Consider the following 21660-nt stretch of genomic DNA (forward strand, 5'->3'; position numbering starts at 1 on the left):
CCCCCCTGCTGGCCACAATAAATAAAGCTGGTTGGTTAAATAAATGTATAGTGAACATCGAGGCTGTTGCCATGTGTAACATGCTAGATTCCTGATCCTGGGATGGGAGACAAAGGTTTCCACTCCTCTCTTTTCCTTGTGCTCACAAACAGTCAAGCCAGCTAAAAATACAGCCTGAGTGTATTTGTGTGTATGTGTGTAGGTGTGTGAGTTGAAAAAAGACAGCAAAAGGCCTGCAAGCCTTCCTTGCGATGCCTAGGTATATACAGGCATATGTAAAAGAGTGAACACACAGCAGCGATGGCCATATGTACAGAGCTTCTTGTCAGTGGAAACATCCGCCTACACTCACAGTGAAGAAATAAAACAAACAGTGAGACAAAGAATCTCATCTCATCCCTTTTGGCATCAGAAAGTGATATGTGAGGCAAAGCCAGGCCGAATATAGAGTGGATCAGACATCCTGGAGATAACAAACAGGGCTGGTTTCTAACATCAGGCTCTCAGGGAAGAGATAGTCAATGTATGTTAGCATATCGGACAGACCCGAAACAAACCAACCATAAGGACAACATCAGTCAGATGTAGGGCTGCACGATTATGGCCAAAATGATAATCACGATGATTTTAGGGATGTTAGGGAAAACCAAAAGTCTCCAATAACACCAGAAAAAAGTCTCTGGATTTGTCTCCAGTCGCTTTCTTGAAAAATAGTCTCTAAGGGGGTCTGAAAAGTCACTAAATATAGAAATAAAGTTGGTAAGTTGCAACACTGCTTCACCAGCTTTTATAAATGTTGCGTGTTGTTGTGGCGTCCAGTACTACGTCACATCCTGCTTAGCGTTCTATCCAATCAGCAACCAGGCTGTTTTCAGGGGAGAAACAGGCCCCGCCCCCTGGTGGTTGGTGGACTACTGGTGTAGAAAGTGTTGATTAGATCTGCAGGAGAGACGCATTTTAAAATGGAAATATCACCGACGATCAGGTTAATTTAATCGTGGCGGCCAAAATCGTGATAAAATTGGATTAATTGTACAGCCCTAGTCAAACGTATTGCTATTTTTCACAATTCCTAAAGGCATAAAATTAAAGGGGATTAAAATATCAAGGTGGTTCCAGAGTTATGGTCATAGAATTATTGAAATCAAAATAGTTCATCCCATTAGGAGACTGCATGTTTAAATCAAATGTCATGGTAATGTGCTCATTAAATTGTGAGATGTTCTGTGTCAGACAACACCAGGAACTCATTAGCATTCATCTGCTGCCAACCATGAATATCTGAACAATCATTTAATAGTTGTACACATATTTTTTTGGGTAAGGATGCTCCTGCCTGTCCACATGTTACGATGATAAGACAGCAGTTTTGTTTTGGGTGAGGTGCCATGCTCAGGGCATTCAGTCCATGACCTGCCAGTCCTGGGATTTGAACTTGCGACCCTCCGTAAACCCAAATCTCTAAACTCTGGGCCACAGATTGCCACAAATACTGTTCATGTCCTCCTCATTATTTATTGCTCCTACGTGGCCCTAATCCTCTTACGTAGTTGTCCTGTAAGAGTGCATGGTATCAAGTGTCCCATGTAGATGTCAGATCCGTCTGTAGTCCATCAGATCTCTAAATACAGCAGCTCGTCTCTGGATCTTCTGTTATTGCTGCTTTCATGGTCATGTGGGGAAGGAATTCACTGTCGGGGCAAACAGCTGAAGCGTGAGAGAACCACAGAGTCTCAGACAGAGTAGACGAGGAGAAAAGAGAGAAATGAAGCAGCGAGAGGGTTGATGATGTGGGGGAAGGAGCAGCAGACTGATGAGACTTCCAGATGTACAGTACGCCAACATGCTTTCTGTATCTCACTCTCTGTTTGGTAGAATAGCTTGGGGGTTATGGCAAATTCATCACACAACACTCACCCAGCACATAAATAAAATGCACTTTTCTGAAGAAGCAGATTATGAAAGTTTTGAAAGATGAAAAGGAATGATATAAAAATGATTTTCCAACTTTTCAACAAATGATCAGTGGCTGATAAATCCCTCCAAAACTACATGACTAAGTAACCACTGATCCCACAGGTCAGAGATAACCCACCGGGCTGAGAATCAGCCATGGACACCATGCATGGGTCAACCCAGGCTAGACAAACTGTGTTAACGTGGCTTTGGATTAGATCACCTGCTAAATGACATTGTAGAATTATAGAACTAAAGCATGAATGAGCTCTAACCAGGCGGCTGTGGATGGAGATGTTGTTCTACAATAGATATTCACATATTTTACCCTTTAAAAAGTACTTTAGCCATACCAGATCTCTGGAGTGGTGAAAACGAGAGAAAGTGTCTTATTCGCTGCTCTTTACATGTGCAAAAAAATGATTGGGTGCCCGCCAGGGTTCCCCTTCATGTAATAAATGATGATGATGCTCCCTCTAGAGCCAGAATATGGAAAACCAAACAACCGGTTGTGGTTTCTAACGAGGTGCAGACGTTCCTCTCTTTGGTAGCCGACGATCGGTGAAAGAGCCGTTGGTTTCCTTTTGGCGTCGTTATGACGGATTTTACATAAAAATGTACAAATTTTCTCCATTGGTTCGATGGTTTTAATTGTTAATACCATATCATTAATTATTTTGATCTTGATCTCCTTTACCTGAATGCTAATCATAATCAATAATGAGGATTATTTCATCATGAAGCATCACAGCTTTCTGCTGCTGGTGGGCTCCATGTTGTGCACAATGGGCCCTTTTTATTTTTTCGCCCTTCAAACAGTCTGAGTCCACCACTGCAGCCCTGATTACATCCTTTATCTTTATTTCACTTCCAATAAGTTGTCTTGTTTCTTGTGATTTCGTTTTTTCTGAAGTCGTCTTTAAATCTTCTGAGAACATGAACCTTGTTCCGGTTCTATGTCATCTATTGTTCCATGACTGAACTGGTTCATTTCATTCTGTCATTATTATTTATCAAGATCTGTGTGGAAAATACTGCTATCCTCTTCTTTTTTACCTACCGTATGCAAAAAGGTATATGTGACCACACAAATCATTTTTTATTGCTTTTCTTATACTATAGTATATGATTATGATTGAAGCTTTGTTGACTTCTTGCTCTCATATCAGAATTATATCTTTGTCTTTCTAATGCCAGCCATGTGTTTAAATACCAACACAAGCAATCACCTGTTTTTGTAGTGAGATGTCTCTTCAGGTTGCTGGTTGCTATATTCTGACTTCGACAGAGGGCTGTGAAGTTATTATTTTTTGTAATTGCACTACTATAATCAAGCCAAGCCATGTATTTGTCAATGAAACCTCATCTTTTATTCAGATAACTATTTATTGTGTGAATTAAGTTCCAAAGTTCAGCTGAGGAAGAAAAATAAAACTAAGCATTTTTTGCAGGGAAAGGCATTATTACTATGCAAAATAATGCCCACCTTATGACTCTTCTGGCCAATGGTGTAATAAATATTTATGAAAAATGAACTGAGTTATAAATCTAGAGAACAAATGACAAACAGGAGTTTTGTTGCCTGCAAGGCTGAATGTGTATATGTGGCATTTTAAATCATACGAATTATATTAAAATAGTGACTCAAAAATGTCCCTCAAAGATCACTGACATTTTCTTTAGAGATTGATAATCAGATAACACATAACACATCACAAAATAACCCTGAAGGTTTGCTGAAGAATAAAACTGAACGAAAACACAAAGGAGATATTTCCACCCTGACTCATCTCATCTGAAGTCTATTTAGCCTACCTATCTTTAGGAGTTTTAAAGAGGCTACAAGGTTCCATTTAACAATAATATTCTAATAGTTTCCAGAGAATATCAATGTTCAGTGTGTATGTGCTGGATGGTGTGGTATCTTTTGAAAACTGTGTTTTTAGGGAGTTGCAGACGTTGTTGAGCAAATAGCATGCTAAGCTTAGATTTAGCTTTATTCACTTCTTATGCATTACAATGTAATTCAGGGATGACATTCATGTTGCTAAGCGTAATGCCCATAGTCATTTGATATGACATATTTACATCCAATATAGTATATCAGCTAATTGGGTTCATGTTAATGTACTTTTAGTGCAGCATCATGTGCTATCTCACCATTAGCATGCCAAGCGGAGATTTGAGCCCTTTCTTCTGCATCAGTTTGATCCATTGAAAACAGTAAAAACAAAACTTTATAAACTGACAGCTAAGCATAATACGATCCGAAAGATACTTCCTACGGGCACTGCACTAGTTGGCATAATCGGATGAGTGCTGGTTTAAAAATAAAACATGATTCAGATTTGTGTACACAAAAGTGAGCAATATTTATGATCAATCATCACTTGTAAGAAAAAGAAAAAAAAAAGCAGCTGCCGTTGCTGACTATGAAAAGCTGAAACACAAACAAACATATCCCATTAATAATTCATACTCAATGATAATCAATGCTGCACCAAGACACATCACCGTGAGGACTGTGGAAGCTTGAGCAGTACACAGAGTTATTGGGATTTCACACCAGTCTCAGGGGTTTTTAGGAGACAAATATTATGCACACTCTTCAGACATATATTAATTATCTCTGGTCCTCCATCAAGGCGATCAATGGTGAGACGACCACAATGACCGGAGTCTGGCTAAACCCTGTTAGCTTAGCCGCTAACGGGGCTAGTTGGTAGATTAGGCTTTTGCCAAATCCTGTTTCTCAGCAAGGCTAAAACCTCCTTCTTGGTGGTGATAAAGGAGTGTAAAGCCAAACGTTGTTCTTCTTTTAAAATCAAACTTTGTCTCTAAACTATCTAGAACTCTGTCTACAGCCATGTTGGATCTGTAAGAAAACTACAAGCTTCCGTCTGTCCAATAGTACGCGTCATCGTCTCGCTGTCACTCCCTGTTCTGTGATTGGATACCAAAAGCAGGGCTAAGAATCGCTCATGGACACCATGCCGCCTTCAGTTCAAAATGAAATCGAGTGCACAAGGCAGCATGGGTAAACCAGGCTATCCTAGTTGTGCAAAGCTACCAAAAAAGCAAAGGTGGCGTCCTGGTGGCACACCTGGTAGAGCTCATACCACAGAGGTATAGTCCTCGTAAGCGGGCGGCCGGGTTCCAATCAGACCCGGAGCCCTTTCCTTCTGTCTCCCCCTTTCACACTGTCTCTTTCCACTGTCAATAAAGCCTTGAAAATGGCCAAAACATATCTTTAAAAAAAAGCAAAGAAATAGTACAAACTGCTCCAAAACCACAATGTTTCACTTCTACATTTTGTTGTTTCACGTGTTAAACAAACACACGTTACATGTAAAAAGGACTGGATTTAACTGTTTAAAATAATTAAAAACAGAGTACATCATAAAACCAGTAAACTGTGAGCCCCAGCTCTCCCATGATGCCTTACTGTGGCCGTGCCGGTGACTGTCTGACTGGCGGACTCCGAGCCGCTCTGCTCGCCGTGGCTCTGTGAGGACTGGTACAGGTTGAGGGGATGCTCGCTGACGGAGGCCTGGACCCCGCTGTAGTCCTGTGGGGCTGCTGGGTGCTGGTGTGGATGTGGGTGGGAGTGTGGATGTGGATGGGCGTGGGAGGTTGTGAACTCAGCTGGAATGCCATTCTGGGGAGGGGGGGCAAACTGGGCTGATGGGTAAGCCTGGGCCATGGATGGGTCCGGGGGGGCCGGTGTGTCCTGGTTACCCTGGATAGACAAAGACAATTTCTTTTTAACCATTTCAATAGTCCATCACTGGAGATTTATGTCACTCCATGCATTTCTTCTTTAGAATGGAGGAATTGTGTGTTTAGGGCGATAGCCGGTGTAGGTTCCAGATCGGCTCGGGGTCCTTCGTCTGTTTACGTCACACAATATAATTATCTGAACGCTTTAATGGGAGTACAATGTGATTGGCTGTACAACGGACAGCTGTGATTGGCTGTACGTCGTGGCAACCTGGCTGTAGTCATAGCAACGCTTGCCTGTGGCGAAACCAACGGGCAAGTTTTGTGTATTTGTGTGCTAAGCAGCAATAAACTGCTTTTTATTTTGACTATAAGGGTGTGTGGACTCCTGTAAATGTACATAAAATATGAGAATAATTGTGTTTCTGTTGGATATGTGTGTATATATACACACATACACATACAGATCAGTGAAAAATAGCTTACAAGTATATATGTCTGTCTGTCTGTCTGTCTATTTTATATATATATTATTATATATTATATATAAATATATATATTTATATAAGGCTGTCTATTTATCTATGAGTTGAATGCTACTTAGTTTGTCAGCAGCAGACGAAGGATCCCGAGACGACCTGGTAGCTACACCGGTCAGCTACTTGGTCCATACTGAAAAAACACCACAGCATTTGGACAGATTATGATTACATGTTGTACAGATATTAATGATCCCCAGAGGATGAATCCTAATGATTCTTGTGATCCCTAACGTTTCATCTAGAGCCAGTCGCTGGTTGGCATTTTTCATTTCTGGGTGAGATGTCTTGAAAATGATCAGATGGTTTGTCATAGACATGAAATAATCCCAGCTGGGACACATCATGTGTTTATAATCCAGTCCTGCAGCCTTTAGCTCCGCCTCCCTAACACTAACACTAAATAGTACAGAGCTGGGGTTAGAGGTTGATGACCAGATGAACCTTAAAGCTAACAGAATATAAACAATGCTTCTCCTCTACACACCATGGAGTGGAGTTGCTCTTTTTAGATCCAAACTCCCTGGAATAAAGGATTTAATTCACCAACATACAGTCAGAGACATGAAGCCAGTGATGCCTTACAGTTGTGACCACCAGACACAGACACCAAATATGTAAAATACCTCAGCAGAGACTGTTGACCTCAAAACAAACGGACAAAAAAGTCTCAGTCAGAATTATCCATTTTGAGAAATGTGGTTTGAGCTGCTGAAGCTGTGAAACACAAAAACTATAGAGGAGACATTAAAGAAAAGAAAGACAACGTGCCCCAAAAACACTTAGAGTGTGTTCAAGTATGTGTGAGTGTTTATGTGAGAGAGGTTACTACTGAGGGATATTTATATCTCACCATTAGAGAGAGAGAGAGAGAGAGAGAGAGAGAGAGAGGGAGAGAGAGAGACACAGAGAGAGAGAGAGAGAGAGGGAGAGAGAGAGACACAGAGAGAGAGAGAGAGAGAGAGAGAGAGAGAGAGAGCTCTGCAGACAGTGAGTCTTGGCTAAATGCTCTGCTGTGTAATGAGAACCACATTTAGAAGCTGAAATATGCTTTACGTGGCAGAGCACCACACACACACACACACACACACACAGACACACACACACACACACACACACACACACACACACACACACACACACAGACACACACACACAGACACACACACACACACACACACACACACAAACACACAGACACACACACACACAGACACACACACACAGACACACACACACACACACACAGAGGCAACTGAAGGAATACAATTAAAATTCAGAATAAGCTCACAGAGAGGAAGGAATTTCTCTCCTTCACAGTAAAAGTGGTCACTGTGTTGTTCCTCTCCTCTGGAATAATCTCACTGTGTCTCCAAAGATCAACTGTGTCTTAATGTGTTTTAATGTTAAATGTCTCCACCACTGAATCATCTTACTCCTGATTAAATACTGAATGACAGATATTGTACTGTAGCCTTTTGTGTCAAGCTGCAGGTTTTTTCTTCAGTCAGCATTTTCTGTCAAAGTCAGTGGCACATTTTACCAGATGACAAAGATTTGCAGAGTCGTACGATTTGGTGTTTATTTAAACGCTGTGGTCATCACTTCCATCAGTTACCACAGTGACGTGGTTCAGCAGCATCACTAGGATAGCTGCCTGGTTCAGAAAAACTCTGGATCTGACCTGTAGGTGTATTGTTAATAACTCATTGTAATCTAAGTACAGTGTACAGGAGGGGTTCTTCTTCACCCTGACATGTTTTTATTCTTTCATGCTGTCAATTCTCCTCATAATATTCTGCCACATTCACACATGGGCTCAATCTAACATAAGACTTTCCTTCTTCCATTTATCATCCACTTCAACTAATGTGTTTTGTTATTGCTCCTCGTAATTTCCAGGCCTAGACCAAATCTAGACCTAGACCCCATCCAAACCTCCTCAGGTGGCTCCTTTAGAGGAGAAGGAGCAGCGGCTCTACTCTCCCGAGCTCCCTCCGGATGTCTGAGCTCCTCCCCCTATCTCTAAGGCTGAGCCCAGCCACCCTACGGAGGAAACTCATTTCAGCTGCTTGTATCCAGGATCTTGTTCTTTGTGTCACTACCCAAAGCTCATGACCATAGGTGAGGGTTGGAAGGTAGATGGAGCGGTAAATCCAGAGCTCTGCCTTCAGGCTCAGCTCCTTCTTCACCACGACGGTCCGGTACAACGCCCGCATCACTGCTGACGCTGCACCAAACCGCCTCCATCTCACGCTCCGTTCTACCCTCACTGCTGAACAAGACCCCCAGATACTGGAACTCCTTCTCTAGAGGCAGTACCTGTCCCCACCCAGAGGGGGCAGTACCTGTCTCCACCCAGAGGGGGCAGTACCTGTCTCCACCCAGAGGAGGCAGTACCTCTCTCCACCCAGAGGAGGCAGTACCTTTCTCCACCCAGAGGGGGCAGTACCTGTCTCCACCCAGAGGGGGCAGTACCTGTCTCCACCCAGAGGAGGCAGTACCTCTCTCCACCCAGAGGAGGCAGTACCTTTCTCCACCCAGAGGAGGCAGTACCTGTCTCCACCCAGAGAGGGCAGTACCTCTCTCCACCCAGAGGAGGCAGTACCTCTCTCGACCCAGAGGAGGCAGAACCTCTCTCCACCCAGAGGAGGCAGTACCTGTCTCCACCCAGAGGGGGAAGTACCTCTCTCCACCCAGAGGGGGCAGTACCTCTCTCCACCCAGAGGGGGCAGTACCTCTCTCCACCCAGAAAGGGCAGTCCACCGTTTTCACCCAGAGAACCATGGCCTCAGACTTAGAGGTGCTGACTCTCACCCCAACCGCTTCGCACTCTGCTGCAAACCGAGTGCTGGAGGTCCCGGTCTGATGAAGCCAAAAGAACCACATCATCTGCAAAAAGCAGAGATGTAATTCTAAGGTCACCAAACCGGATCCCTTCCTCCCCCGGCTGAGCCTCGAGATCCTGTTCATGAAGACCACCAACAGAATCAGAGACAAGGGGCAACCCTGGCGGAGGCCAACACCCACCGGGAACGTGTTTGACGTTGTGCTGAGTATGCGGACACAGCTCTCACTTTGGTTATATAGGGACCGGATAGCTCGTAGCAATGAGCCCGGTACCCCATATTCCCTCAGTACCCCCCACAAGACTCCCCGAGGGACACGGTCATAAGCCTTCTCCAAGTCCACAAAACACATGTAGACTGGATGAGCAAACTCCCATGATCCCTCCAGAAGTCTGGGAGGGTAAAGAGCTGGTCCGTTGTTCCACGACCAGGACGGAAGCCGCATTGTTCCTCCTGAATCTGAGGTTCCACAATCAGCCAGAGCCTCCTTTCCAGCACCCTGGAGTAGACTTTCCCTGGAGGTTGAGCAGTGTGATTCCACGGTAATTAGAACCCTTTTTAAAAATGGGAACCACCCAGTTGTCCAGGGTGATAGCCGGCGGGCGGGTTTGGGGATACTCACAAGCCCCCGGCTGAGCACCGCTGTGTTCTCCTTGAGGAACGAGAGGGTCGCCTTCTTGCGGCTGCAAGTCTTTGTGCTTCTGACAATTAGTTTGCAAGCACAGAAATAAAATCAGCTGAAACTATGAAACTACAACACAGGTCCCTAAATCACCACATCATTGTCCCATTCATATTCAAAAAACTAACTGAATCTCTCTTCAAGTCATTTTTCAACTTTCTTGTTGTGACCTCTGCTGTCAGCGGTCAGGCAGAGAAGTCGGAGCTAAACTCCCCTAAAGACTCGTCTCTTCTGACAGCCCACAGCGTCTAGGACTTATAGAGTTGAGAATTAAGGATGCCTCTTTTATGAATAAATTATTCCTTGCACAGGGCGTCAAATATGTAAATAAAAGGGCATTATCATAAATGATATCCCTCTCATAAGGATATCAGATATTAGGGATGAACCTGAGTAACGCTTGTGTTGATCTCATGGTTCAAAAGTATGTTTAGATGGTTATACGAATTATTAATAATTATCATGAATAATTATTAATTATAATAAATGATATGTCTTGATTTGCTCTAAGTCATAGCTCGTTGGGGCACCATCTGTAAAACAGAGAAAAATATAGCCAATTCACCTAAATCAGTCTCATAAAGTTACTAAACTATCAATTTGGAACACTGATTAATAATTATGAATGCAATTATAATCAAATGACCATATTAATATTTAGTAGTGGTTGAAGGAATCATGAATTCTTGACATAGAAGAGGCTAACATATCGTTCATAGTGAACAACATTAAATGGACAACATTTGTAATCAAAAGGTATTTATTCTAAATAATAATAAGGCGTATCTAAATATAGGAGGCCAGCAGGGAGAAGGGCTGAAATATAACTCTCAACATAATCACAATATTTGAGTATTAAATCAAAACAGACTTGAAAAAATTAAAACATATTTCTTTAAACTAACTTGCAACACAACACATCACAATACATCAAATGACAACATCTAATGTTGTACATGTTCCCTCACAAGTCTAATGAAATAGATATTATTATTATTATTATTATCATTATTATTATCATTATCTGAATCCTCCTGCCCTTATACTGTCATACTGAACCAAACAAAACATTCTCAGCTGGCATGGTTTCTTGGTTTCATTTCATCCTCTCTCTCTCTCTCTCTCTCTCTCTCTCTCTCTCTCTCTCTCTAATGCGTAAATTCATACTCTTGCTCATGTCGACCATAGATGATGAAAGAAGAAAAAATACAAACTCACACCTCCCTATAGGGCATGCATAGACCGCATATTATGCACACACACACACACACACACACACACACACAAGCTCACTCACACAACACACAAAAGGAGCATGCAGCATGCTGCCTTCTGCAGTCACAGCACAAACAGCGTGGAGCGAGAGAGCGAGAGTAGAGAGCAACAATGAAGAGAGAGCAAGGGAGAGAGAGAGAGAGAGAGAGAGAGAGAGAGAGAGAGAGAGAGGTAGAACAGTGTGTATTCTCAGAGGTACCTGCTCTACCATCTTGCCTTCCTCCATGCACATCCAGCTGCTCTATAACGTCCAGCCGCCAGTGACTGCCTACAGCTAGCATCAATTATGGATGGCTTTGTGTGTGTGTGTGTGTGTGTGTGTGTGTGTGTGTGTGTAGTGAGGGAATGAGGAGGAGGAGGAGGAGGAGGAGGAGGAGTTGCCACTGTGAATGAAAGCAGCATTCCCCAAAAATGTTTCCACCTCGCTCCGCTCTTGTCTCAGGATCTTTTCAGTCGACTTTATGTGGACTGTTTACCTCCATCCCTCGATGTTTTCTTCCTTTTGTTTTTCTATTGCACTATTACATGTTTTGCACACTGCAAAAAAGGTGTTTAGTCTAAAAACCAGATCAAACAGTCAATCTGAGGGAAATGATCTTGCTGCATGGACAGATAATTTACCTTGACAAGATTTATTAAATTAAGATGATTAAATCTAAAAATTAGCATGTTGAACACTTAAAATAATAAATTAACTCTTAAAACCAGATAACTTAAAGCTGCCAGCAGTGATGAACTGGCCCGAGCAGAGTGACCTGATGATTATTTGGTTCTTACCAAGATTTAAAAAAAAACTTTAGATTTAGAAGTGTTTATCTTGTTTAAAGAGTTAATTTCTTATTTTAAGTGTTCAACATGCTTATTTCTAGATTTAATAATTAAATTAATAAATCTTGTCAAGCTAAATTATCTGTCCATGCAGCAAGATCATTTCCCTCAGATTTACTGTTTAATCTGGTTTTTAGACACTCTTTTTTTGCAGTGTAGTGAAAGGTGCACACCTTGTCACATACTGTAGCTCTGCTGCAGCATATAAAGATATTTTAGACTTTCCTTTGTGCCCCTGTACACAGAGCCAGTTGCATATAGAAACGTTTCCCACTTTTGGTTCAGAAGAGCTTGACCACAAGGCTTTTGTGAGGATAATAATGATGCAGGCTGAACATATCAGCCCCGTTCTACCAGCTGTAGTCATTCTGAATGAAGTGATGTTATGGAGTGTGAAAGTGAAGGAAACAGAGTAAAAGAACAAAAAGTCGCTCACTGGGCCGAAGGGTCAAACAGACCAGGACTCTCCTGGAGTTAAACGTCATTTCCTGCTCACTGTGGAACCAGAAACCATCATAAACCATCAGAAACCATCATAAACCACCAGAAACCATCAGAAACCATCAGAAACCATCAGAAACCATATCCAACAGGACAGCCTCCCAACACATCTATGATCGCCCCCTGGTGGCGGACTGCAGTAAGGGTTAAAATCCTGCCCTCCATGTTCATGAAGACCAAAAGTCAAAGCAGAGGTGGTTTCAGCTATTTCTCATCACACTGATGATTGTTCAAGTGCTCGTTTTTCAGTTGTAACTCTTTATTTGACATCATGATTGTTGGCTTCAAAACAAGCAAACCCAACACAGTGCAAGAAGAAGATAAATATAATTTATGTCGGTTAAAGTTCATTGAGATTATTTGGTCCCACAACATGTTGGTAAGTTTAATAAGAGTGAAAACTGTGAGACTAAACGGTTGCCATGACTCACTAGCCGGGCTAACGTCAGACTAAATCACAAACTAGATCTAGTCTGGAGATTCATGTTTCCATAGAGGAGGCATGGTTTACGATCGTCCAGAGCCGTTTATTGGGCGCTGCGAATGTCTATCATAGCGTCTGTACGTAGCTCTTAGCCAATCAGATCAGTTATACCAGATGACGTATGTAGAGAGACAGAAATTCAACGAGGAAGAAGACGACTGATGTTTACACGATGGAGCCGAACGATTACTGCTCTTTGTGCTGAAAGATATATATGAAGGGAGAAGGACACTCCACATATGCACACTCTAAAGACATATTTATTAATTATATCTGGTCCTCCATCAAGGCGATCAATGGTGAGACGACCACAACGACCGGGGTCTGGCTAAACCCGTTAGCGGCTAAGCTAACGGGGCTAGTTGGTAGATTAAATCCTGTTTCTCAGCGAGGCTAAAACATCCTTCTTGGTGGTGATAAAGGAGTGTAAAGCCAAACGTTGTTCTTCTTTTAAAATAAACTTTGGCTCTAAACTATCTAGAACTCTGTCTACAGCTAGATCCAGAGAGAGCTTGGCGTCTGCAGCAGCCATGTTGGCTCTGTAAGAAAACTACAAAACTACAAGCTTCCGTCTGTCCAGTAGTACGAGTCATCGTCTCTCCGTCCCTCCCCGTTCTCTGATTGGATACCAACAGCAGGCTAAGAATCACCATGGACACCATGCCGCCTTGCAGTTCCAAACCAAATCGAGCGTGCAAGGCATCATGGGTAAACCAGGCTAGTCACTGACATGATGTTTGCTTCATTTTCTGTCCATCAACAGTGATAATCATTCTGTTTCCCTTCCTCCACCACACTGATGTAACACCTCCCTGTGAAACACATCTCTGTGTGTCTGTGGCTTCATAGAAACACACACACACACACACACACACACACACACACACAGAAACACAGACATGGCCTTCTAACTGTTTGATTGCCCAGCCACAGTGAAAGAGAGAGAGAGAGGGAGTGTGTGAGGCGGTATGTGGACTGGAGAGTTACGCCAGATGTGTGTGTGTGTGTGTGTGTGTCCTGGTCTTGTAGTTGACAGATGGTTTGCAGTGTGAGGCAGGGTGTGACCATAGCAACACCAGGCAGGGTGAACACACACACACACACACACACACACACACACACACACACACACACACACACACTGCTGGGCCCAGCCAGACATTTGGTTGTTTGTTCGTTCATTCATAGAGACAGAACTTCATTTCAGTCATGAGTCATCACCATCACAACATGGATTTATTAGTGATTGTGTCCTGAAACAAACAGTGAAAACCTGTTTTATATTTAGGTTTCCACATTTTATTGATCTCATGCAAACGACCCAACTAGGTTTGTGTCTGTTTGGCTTATAAATTGTTTACTTCTGGGGGTGGCACACCTGGTAGAGGATGTACCACAGAGGCATAGCCCGGGTTCACTTCACTCTGTCTCACTTCACTCTGTCTCCCTTTCACTCTGTCTCCCTTTCACTCTGTCTCCCTTTCACTCTGTCTCTCCCCTTCACTCTGTCTCCCTTTCACTCTGTCTCTCCCTTTCACTCTGTCTCCCTTTCACTCTGTCTCTCCCCTTCACTCTGTCTCCCTTTCACTCTGTCTCCCTTTCACTCTGTCTCACCCCTTCACTCTGTCTCCCTTTCACTCTGTCTCCCCCCTTCACTCTGTCTCCCCCCTTCACTCTGTCTCCCTTTCACTCTGTCTCACCCCTTCACTTTGTCTCCCTTTCACTCTGTCTCCCTTTCACTCTGTCTCCCTTTCACTCTGTCTCCCTTTCACTCTGTCTCCCTTCACTCTGTCTCCCTTTCACTCTGTCTCCCCCCTTCACTCTGTCTCCCTTTCACTCTGTCTCCCCCCTTCACTCTGTCTCCCTTTCACTCTGTCTCCCCCCTTCACTCTGTCTCCCTTTCACTCTGTCTCACCCCTTCACTTTGTCTCCCTTTCACTCTGTCTCCCTTTCACTCTGTCTCCCCCCTTCACTCTGTCTCCCTTTCACTCTGTCTCCCCTTCACTCTGTCTCCCCCCTTCACTCTGTCTCCCTTTCACTCTGTCTCCCTTCACTCTGTCTCACCCCTTTACTCTGTCTCTCTTTCACTCTGTCTCCCTTCACTCTGTCTCTCCCCTTTCACTCTGTCTCTCTTTCACTCTGTCTCCCCCTTCACTCTGTCTCCCTTTCACTCTGTCTCCCCCTTTCACTCTGTCTCCCCCCTTCACTCTTTCTCCCCCTTTCACTCTGTCTCCCCCTTTCACTCTGTCTCCCTTCACTCTGTCTCTCCCCTTTCACTCTGTCTCTCTTTCACTCTGTCTCCCCCTTCACTCTGTCTCCCTTTCACTCTGTCTCCCCCCTTCACTCTTTCTCCCCCTTTCACTCTGTCTCCCCCTTTCACTCTGTCTCCCTTCACTCTGTCTCTCCCCTTTCACTCTGTCTCCCCCTTTAACTCTGTCTCTCCCCTTTCACTCTGTCTCCCCCTTTCACTCTGTCTCCCTTTCGCTTTGTCTCCCCCTTTCACTCTGTCTCCCCCTTCACTCTGTCTCCCTTTCACTCTGTCTCCCTTCACTCTGTCTCCCTTTCACTCTGTCTCCCTTCACTCTGTCTCTCCCCTTTCACTCTGTCTCCCCCCTTCACTCTTTCTCCCCCTTTCACTCTGTCTCCCCCCTTCACTCTTTCTCCCCCTTTCACTCTGTCTCCCTTTCACTCTGTCTCCCTTCACTCTGTCTCTCCCCTTTCACTCTGTCTCCCCCTTTCACTCTGTCTCCCCCTTTCTCTCTGTCTCCCCCTTTCACTCTGTCTCCCTTTCACTCTGTCTCCCTTCACTCTGTCTCTCCCCTTTCTCTCTGTCTCCCCCTTTCACTCTGTCTCCCTTTCTCTCTGTCTCCCCCTTTCACTCTGTCTCCCTTTTACTCTGTCTCTCCCCTTCACTCTTTCTCCCTTTCGCTTTGTCTCCCCCTTTCACTCTGTCTCCCTTTTACTCTGTCTCTCCCCTTTCTCTCTGTCTCCCCCTTTCACTCTGTCTCCCTTTCTCTCTGTCTCCCCCTTTCACTCTGTCTCCCTTTTACTCTGTCTCTCCCCTTCACTCTTTCTCCCTTTCGCTTTGTCTCCCCCTTTCACTCTGTCTCCCTTTTACTCTGTCTCTCCCCTTTCTCTCTGTCTCCCCCTTTCACTCTTTCTCCCTTTCGCTTTGTCTCCTCCTTTCACTCTGTCTCCCCCTTTCACTCTGTCTCCCTTTTACTCTGTCTCCTCCTTTCACTCTGTCTCCCCTTTCACTCTGTCTCCCCTTTCACTCTGTCTCCCTCTTTCACTCTGTCTCCCCTTTCACTCTGTCTCCCCTTTCACTCTGTCTCTGTCACTCTCAATAAAGCCTTCAAAATGGCATAAGAACATATCTTTAAAAGATAAATTAATTGTTTACTTCAGCAGCAATACTCTAATGATGGTGATTACACTCAGAGCTCAAACACTGACATCATTAACCAGCTTCAAGCAAAAGGAAAACACAAATTTACAAGAGAGGCAAGAAGAGAAGCCATGAACGACAAGCAGAAGGTCAGATTGTTATTTATTGGCCCACAGAGTAATATTTTTACTGATTTGCTGCAGTGGTTTGCATTGCACAGTTAGGAAACACAAACATTATGTCTTTTTTCCACATTAGTGTTGGGTTTTATCTATATATATATATATATATATATATATATATATATATATATATATATATATATATATATATATATATATATATATATATATATATAGCTCTTAAATGATTGTTTCAATACATTTAACGAGTTATATGCATTTCACTCGTGCATAACAAAGAGTAAATTAACTATTAATTAGAAAAATGAGCATAAAAAATGCAAGACATGTTTTTATGTTTGGCTGAGGTAGAAAGGTTAGGTAACTAATAAAAGAGATAAAAAGAGATCATAACATACAGGAAGTTGCGTTGACCTTAGTTGACCAACCAGATGTTGATGATTCACTGCAACATGAAGCTGTAGAAGGTTTTCTACTGAAGCTTTTAAATGAAATGACATTATGAATTAAGTTCCCTGACATGAGAAGTCTCCTGTCGACACAGTGTCACTCTTTATTAATCCAGTCAAGTTTTCTCAGAGAGCTGCAGGCTATAATTAAGGCTTAATGAGAGTGTGTGTGTGTGTGTGTGTGTGTGTGTGTGTTTCCTCACCTGTGTTGCCTTGTACATGTCTATATGAATGTGTGTGTGTGTGTGTGTGTGGCTCTGTAACTCTGTCACTGTTACAGCAGCAGTTTCTAACATTTGTTCATTTGCCTAACAAGCTGACAGATGTTGTTCTGTTGTCAGGATCAATGTTTGCACTTTGTAGTAACTGAAGCCGTTTCACTGGAGCTGAGAGAGAGAAAACACAGATGAATGCTGGGTAATATAGAGCCATCTGTTGGCTGGGAACTGTTTGTTTCTCACACATAAACTGTGAACACTCCTAATAAATCAGCTCATGTAATGGTGTTATTTGTATATATAAATATATATGTTAGTGGCAAGCAATATGTTTATGTAACATTAATAACTCTTCATGATTCAACATTATTTCCCAGTAATGTGTGTGTTGTACCACAGAAGGAAATGTGTCCTGCATGGTGAGCACATTAAAAGGTAATAGACTCTTCTTGAAATGAAACACCTGTCACCTGTTTACATCTGAACTGAATCAATGACTCAACTCTCATTGAAAGGTCTTTTTCTTTGTGGAAACTAAGAACCAACTAGAAAGTTTCCTCTGGGTAAATAGTGAAAGGGCCACTACTGCCGGTGTGTGTACACTATGATGAGATTCTTCAGAGATTTATAACAATTAATATTAGTAATGTTATGATACTATATAATATACAAGGAGCACACCTACAACAAGCATTCGTCTTCAAGTATTTATTTATACAGCAACCTATGACCTTTAACCTCAACGTGTGTGTGTGTGTGTGTGTGTGTGTTGTGTATCTGGAGGAGTGTGCGCGCTTACATGAGCATGTGTGCGTGCATGTATCTGTAACTGTAATCACAACGTTTAAAAATCTCCAATTATCCTTCTTTTTCACAAATTTTTTTTCGGCAATTTGTATTCCGTAGAGAAAAGTAAAAAGCACACCGATCCTGATCAAACCGCACGATATGAACTCGCTACTATATATAATTTGTATATAGTAGTGGGACGAAACTGCGTCCGTAAGAGGAAGAAGAAAAAATCCACAGTATAACAGTAGTGCTCGGTGCGATTGCCCCGTGGCCCTAATTAACGGCGGATGTTCACCCAGGAGGGCCAGTTTGTGTCCCGTGTGAAAAAGAAAATAACTTTTTATGGAATTAACATTTTTTACGTAACTTCAGTGGCTAAAGTGACCCTCATCACTACTTCACTTCCTACATTTACATACGTTTATTTCCTGTTAAAACTGTCTTTAGCCGTGTTTTTCAACTAGGGGGAAGAGTCTCAGGCCACGCCCTCTCTAAAGTCTCAGGCCACGCCCTCTCTACAGTCTCAGGCCACGCCCCCTCTAATGTCTCAGGCCACGCCCTCTCTAAAGTCTCAGGCCACGCCCTCTCTAATGTCTCAGGCCACGCCCCCTCTAATGTCTCAGACCACGCCCTCTCTAATGTCTCAGGCCACGCCCTCTCTAAAGTCTCAGGCCACGGCCTCTCTACAGTCTCAGGCCACGCCCTCTCTAAAGTCTCAGGCCACGCCCTCTCTAAAGTCTCAGGCCACGCCCTCTCTAAAGTCTCAGGCTACGCCCTCTCTTAAGTCTCAGGCCACGCCCCATCTAATGTCTCAGGCCACGCCCTCTCTAGAGTCTCACACCACGCCCTCTCTAATGTCTCAGGCCACGCCCTCTCTAGTCTCAGGCCACGCCCTCTCTATAGTCTCAGGCCACGCCCTCTCTAAAGTCTCAGGCCACGCCCTCTCTAAAGTCTCAGGCCACGCCCTCTCTAATGTCTCAGGCCACGCCCTCTCTAAAGTCTCAGGCCACGGCCTCTCTAAAGTCTCAGGCCACGCCCTCTCTAAAGTCTCAGGCCACGCCCTCTCTAAAGTCTCAGGCCACGCCCTCTCTAAAGCCCCCAGAGGGATGTAGAGACCCTAACCATAACCCAGCATGGCTGACTATGCACAGCGTCTCCACTGACCATGAACATGGTGATGGTGAATTAACCGGCATCACTAACTGTACGGAGGGAGCTCTGGCCTCAGATCTGGTGTGAACAGGGTTCTATGTAGCACATTTTGCAGTGACACGTGTTGGTATATAGATTAGTTCTCATAGAACATTAGCAACAATCCAAACCCGTCGCTGTGATTGACATGTTGTTTTCCTGTGATGGAGTTTTTCTGCGTCTGTTCAGAATGTTTTCAAGGTTCATTTCACCCATTTAAAATGTGATTCCTGACAGAGAACCTGCCATAAACTGTGACGTGACCTTGGCTGACTGCAACCGCCGCCATGCAGATGAGCAGGACACACACACACACACACACACACACACACACACACACACACACACAATGAATGCCCATGGTGGGGTTATATGAGGTTTTTCACTCATTCATTCTCCAGTCACACAGACCTGCTGGAACATCACTGACACTCAGCTACACTGTAAAAAAATGTTTTTTTATGATTTTAGGGTGAAAAACTGTTCAACCATGACAGTAAAAGACTTTTTTTTCTTTTAAATCCATTACTCCACTGTAAAATACTCTGGCACTGTGTTTGTAACAAAAATATACAGCCATCACTGTAATTTTTTCATTTATCTTTTGTAAAAATCCTTTTTCTGACTGTTAAATGTACTAAACAACACATCTCTAACAGAAATATACTGTCATATTTAATGGTAAAATCTTTAATTTATGCAGCATTCAGAAAGTATTTTCTGGTCAATTATATGGCAGAACAGCGTTCTTTTTCAACTTTTTTTACGGTAAAATATGGAATAAAATGTAAATCTTAAACATGAAATCAACAGTGTTAATATCATTTTACCGTAATATTATAAAAAGGTGCACCGTATTTATTACGGTAAAGTTCTGGCAACCAGCTGCTGGTTTTTACAGTAAAAACAACAGTTGTTTTTTTTTTCAGTGAATATAAATATCTTCCTTTAGCATCTTGAATATTGGACCAGTATACCAGTATACCAGTATACCAGTATATACTGCAGGAAAAAAACAAAGAGAGATGAAACTGAATGAGATAATTAGTTGGTTAAAGTGTTGTGTTTTATCCAGATGAGCATTAAATATAACAGAATTAATCTACTGAACACACACACTCACACATAAACACAGTACAAGTCACAGATCCATGTGAACATCCAGAAACACACACACACACACACACACACACACACACACACACACACACACACACACACACACACATACACACACACCAGGTCCTCCAAAGACATATCAAACATTTTCTTCCTACAACGTTTCCAAGGCAACACAAAGATGAGCTTCCACTGGCTTTGCTCAAAAGCATCACGGCCAACGCTGTAAACCATCCAGAACCGTGTGTGTGTGTGTGTGTGTGTGTGTGTGTGTGTGTGTGTGTGTGTGTGTGTGTGTGTGTGAGGAGGAGAGTAAAAATAGACAAATCAAGGAGTTGGCAGAAGGAATTGCTGCAGATACTTTAACATGAATTCTGTGAATCTAACAAACAATGTGGAGAAATCAGGAATCAGCTGAGTGTGTTTTATTTAAATGTGTTTTACATGTTTATTGCTCTGTTTTATGTGCTTTATAACATCTATCTATCTATCTATCTATCTATCTATCTATCTATCTATCTATCTATCATCTATCTATCTATCTATCATCTATCTATCTATCTATCTATCTATCTATACATCTATCTATCTATCTATCTATCTATCATCTATCTATCTATCATCTATCTATCATCTATCTATCTATCTATCTATCATCTATCTATCTATCTATCTATCTATCTATCTATCTATACATCTATCTATCTATCTATCTATCTATCATCTATCTATCTATCATCTATCTATCTATCTATCATCTATCTATCTATCTATCTATCATCTATCTATCTATCATCTATCTATCTATCTATCTATCTATCTATCTATCTATCATCTATCTATCATCTATCTATCTATCATCTATCTATCTATCTATCTATCTATCTATCTATCATCTATCTATCTATCATCTATCTATCATCTATCTATCTATCTATCTATCTATCTATCTATCTATCTATCATCTATCTATCATCTATCTATCTATCATCTATCTATCTATCTATCTATCTATCTATCTATCTATCTATCTATCATCTATCTATCTATCATCTATCTATCCATCTATCCATCTATCCATCTATCATCTATCTATCTATCTATCTATCTATCTATCTATCTATCTATCTATCTATCTATCATCTATCTATCTATCTATCTATCTATCTATCTATCTATCTATCTATCTCTCTCTCTCTCTCTCTCTCTCTCTCTCTCTCTCTCTCTATCTATCTATCTATCTATCTATCTATCTATCTATCTATCTATCCATCCATCCATCCATCCATCCATCCATCCATCCATCCATCTATCTATCTATCGCCCGTTCAAGAGTCTGACCACTGACATACTGGCCAAATGTTAACTCGGTTGTAAAAAATGTCTTGGGATATGAAATTCCAAATACTTGTCCAGTGATGTATCTTGGGGATATTGACACGTTTTAATGAAAGAAGATCTGTACTTGACTAAAGTTTTACTCGCAGCAAGTAAGAAAGCGGTCACAAGAAACTAATTTCTAGTTT

The 21660-nt window shown here is 42.5% G+C and overlaps 1 protein-coding gene across 3 annotated transcripts in view; it reads right to left on the minus strand.

Annotated features, from left to right (window-relative positions):
- rbfox1 (RNA binding fox-1 homolog 1) overlaps positions 1-21660 on the minus strand; it is a 111021-nt gene that overhangs the window by 45688 nt on the left and 43673 nt on the right. Inside the window, exons 1-2 of one of the 3 annotated variants that reach the window (XM_059348382.1) lie at positions 11221-11253; positions 5402-5695 (exon numbers count right to left, since the gene is read on the minus strand). In XM_059348382.1, the coding sequence (XP_059204365.1) occupies positions 5402-5695; positions 11221-11253 (327 nt within the window). Of the gene's footprint in view, positions 1-5401; positions 5696-11220; positions 11254-21660 lie in introns of those variants that run through there. The other 2 variants (XM_059348381.1, XM_059348383.1) reach the window with 2 other exon arrangements.

This window comes from Centropristis striata, chromosome 13 (genome assembly GCF_030273125.1).
Source record: "Centropristis striata isolate RG_2023a ecotype Rhode Island chromosome 13, C.striata_1.0, whole genome shotgun sequence".
In the NCBI taxonomy this organism is placed as follows: domain Eukaryota; kingdom Metazoa; phylum Chordata; class Actinopteri; order Perciformes; family Serranidae; genus Centropristis; species Centropristis striata.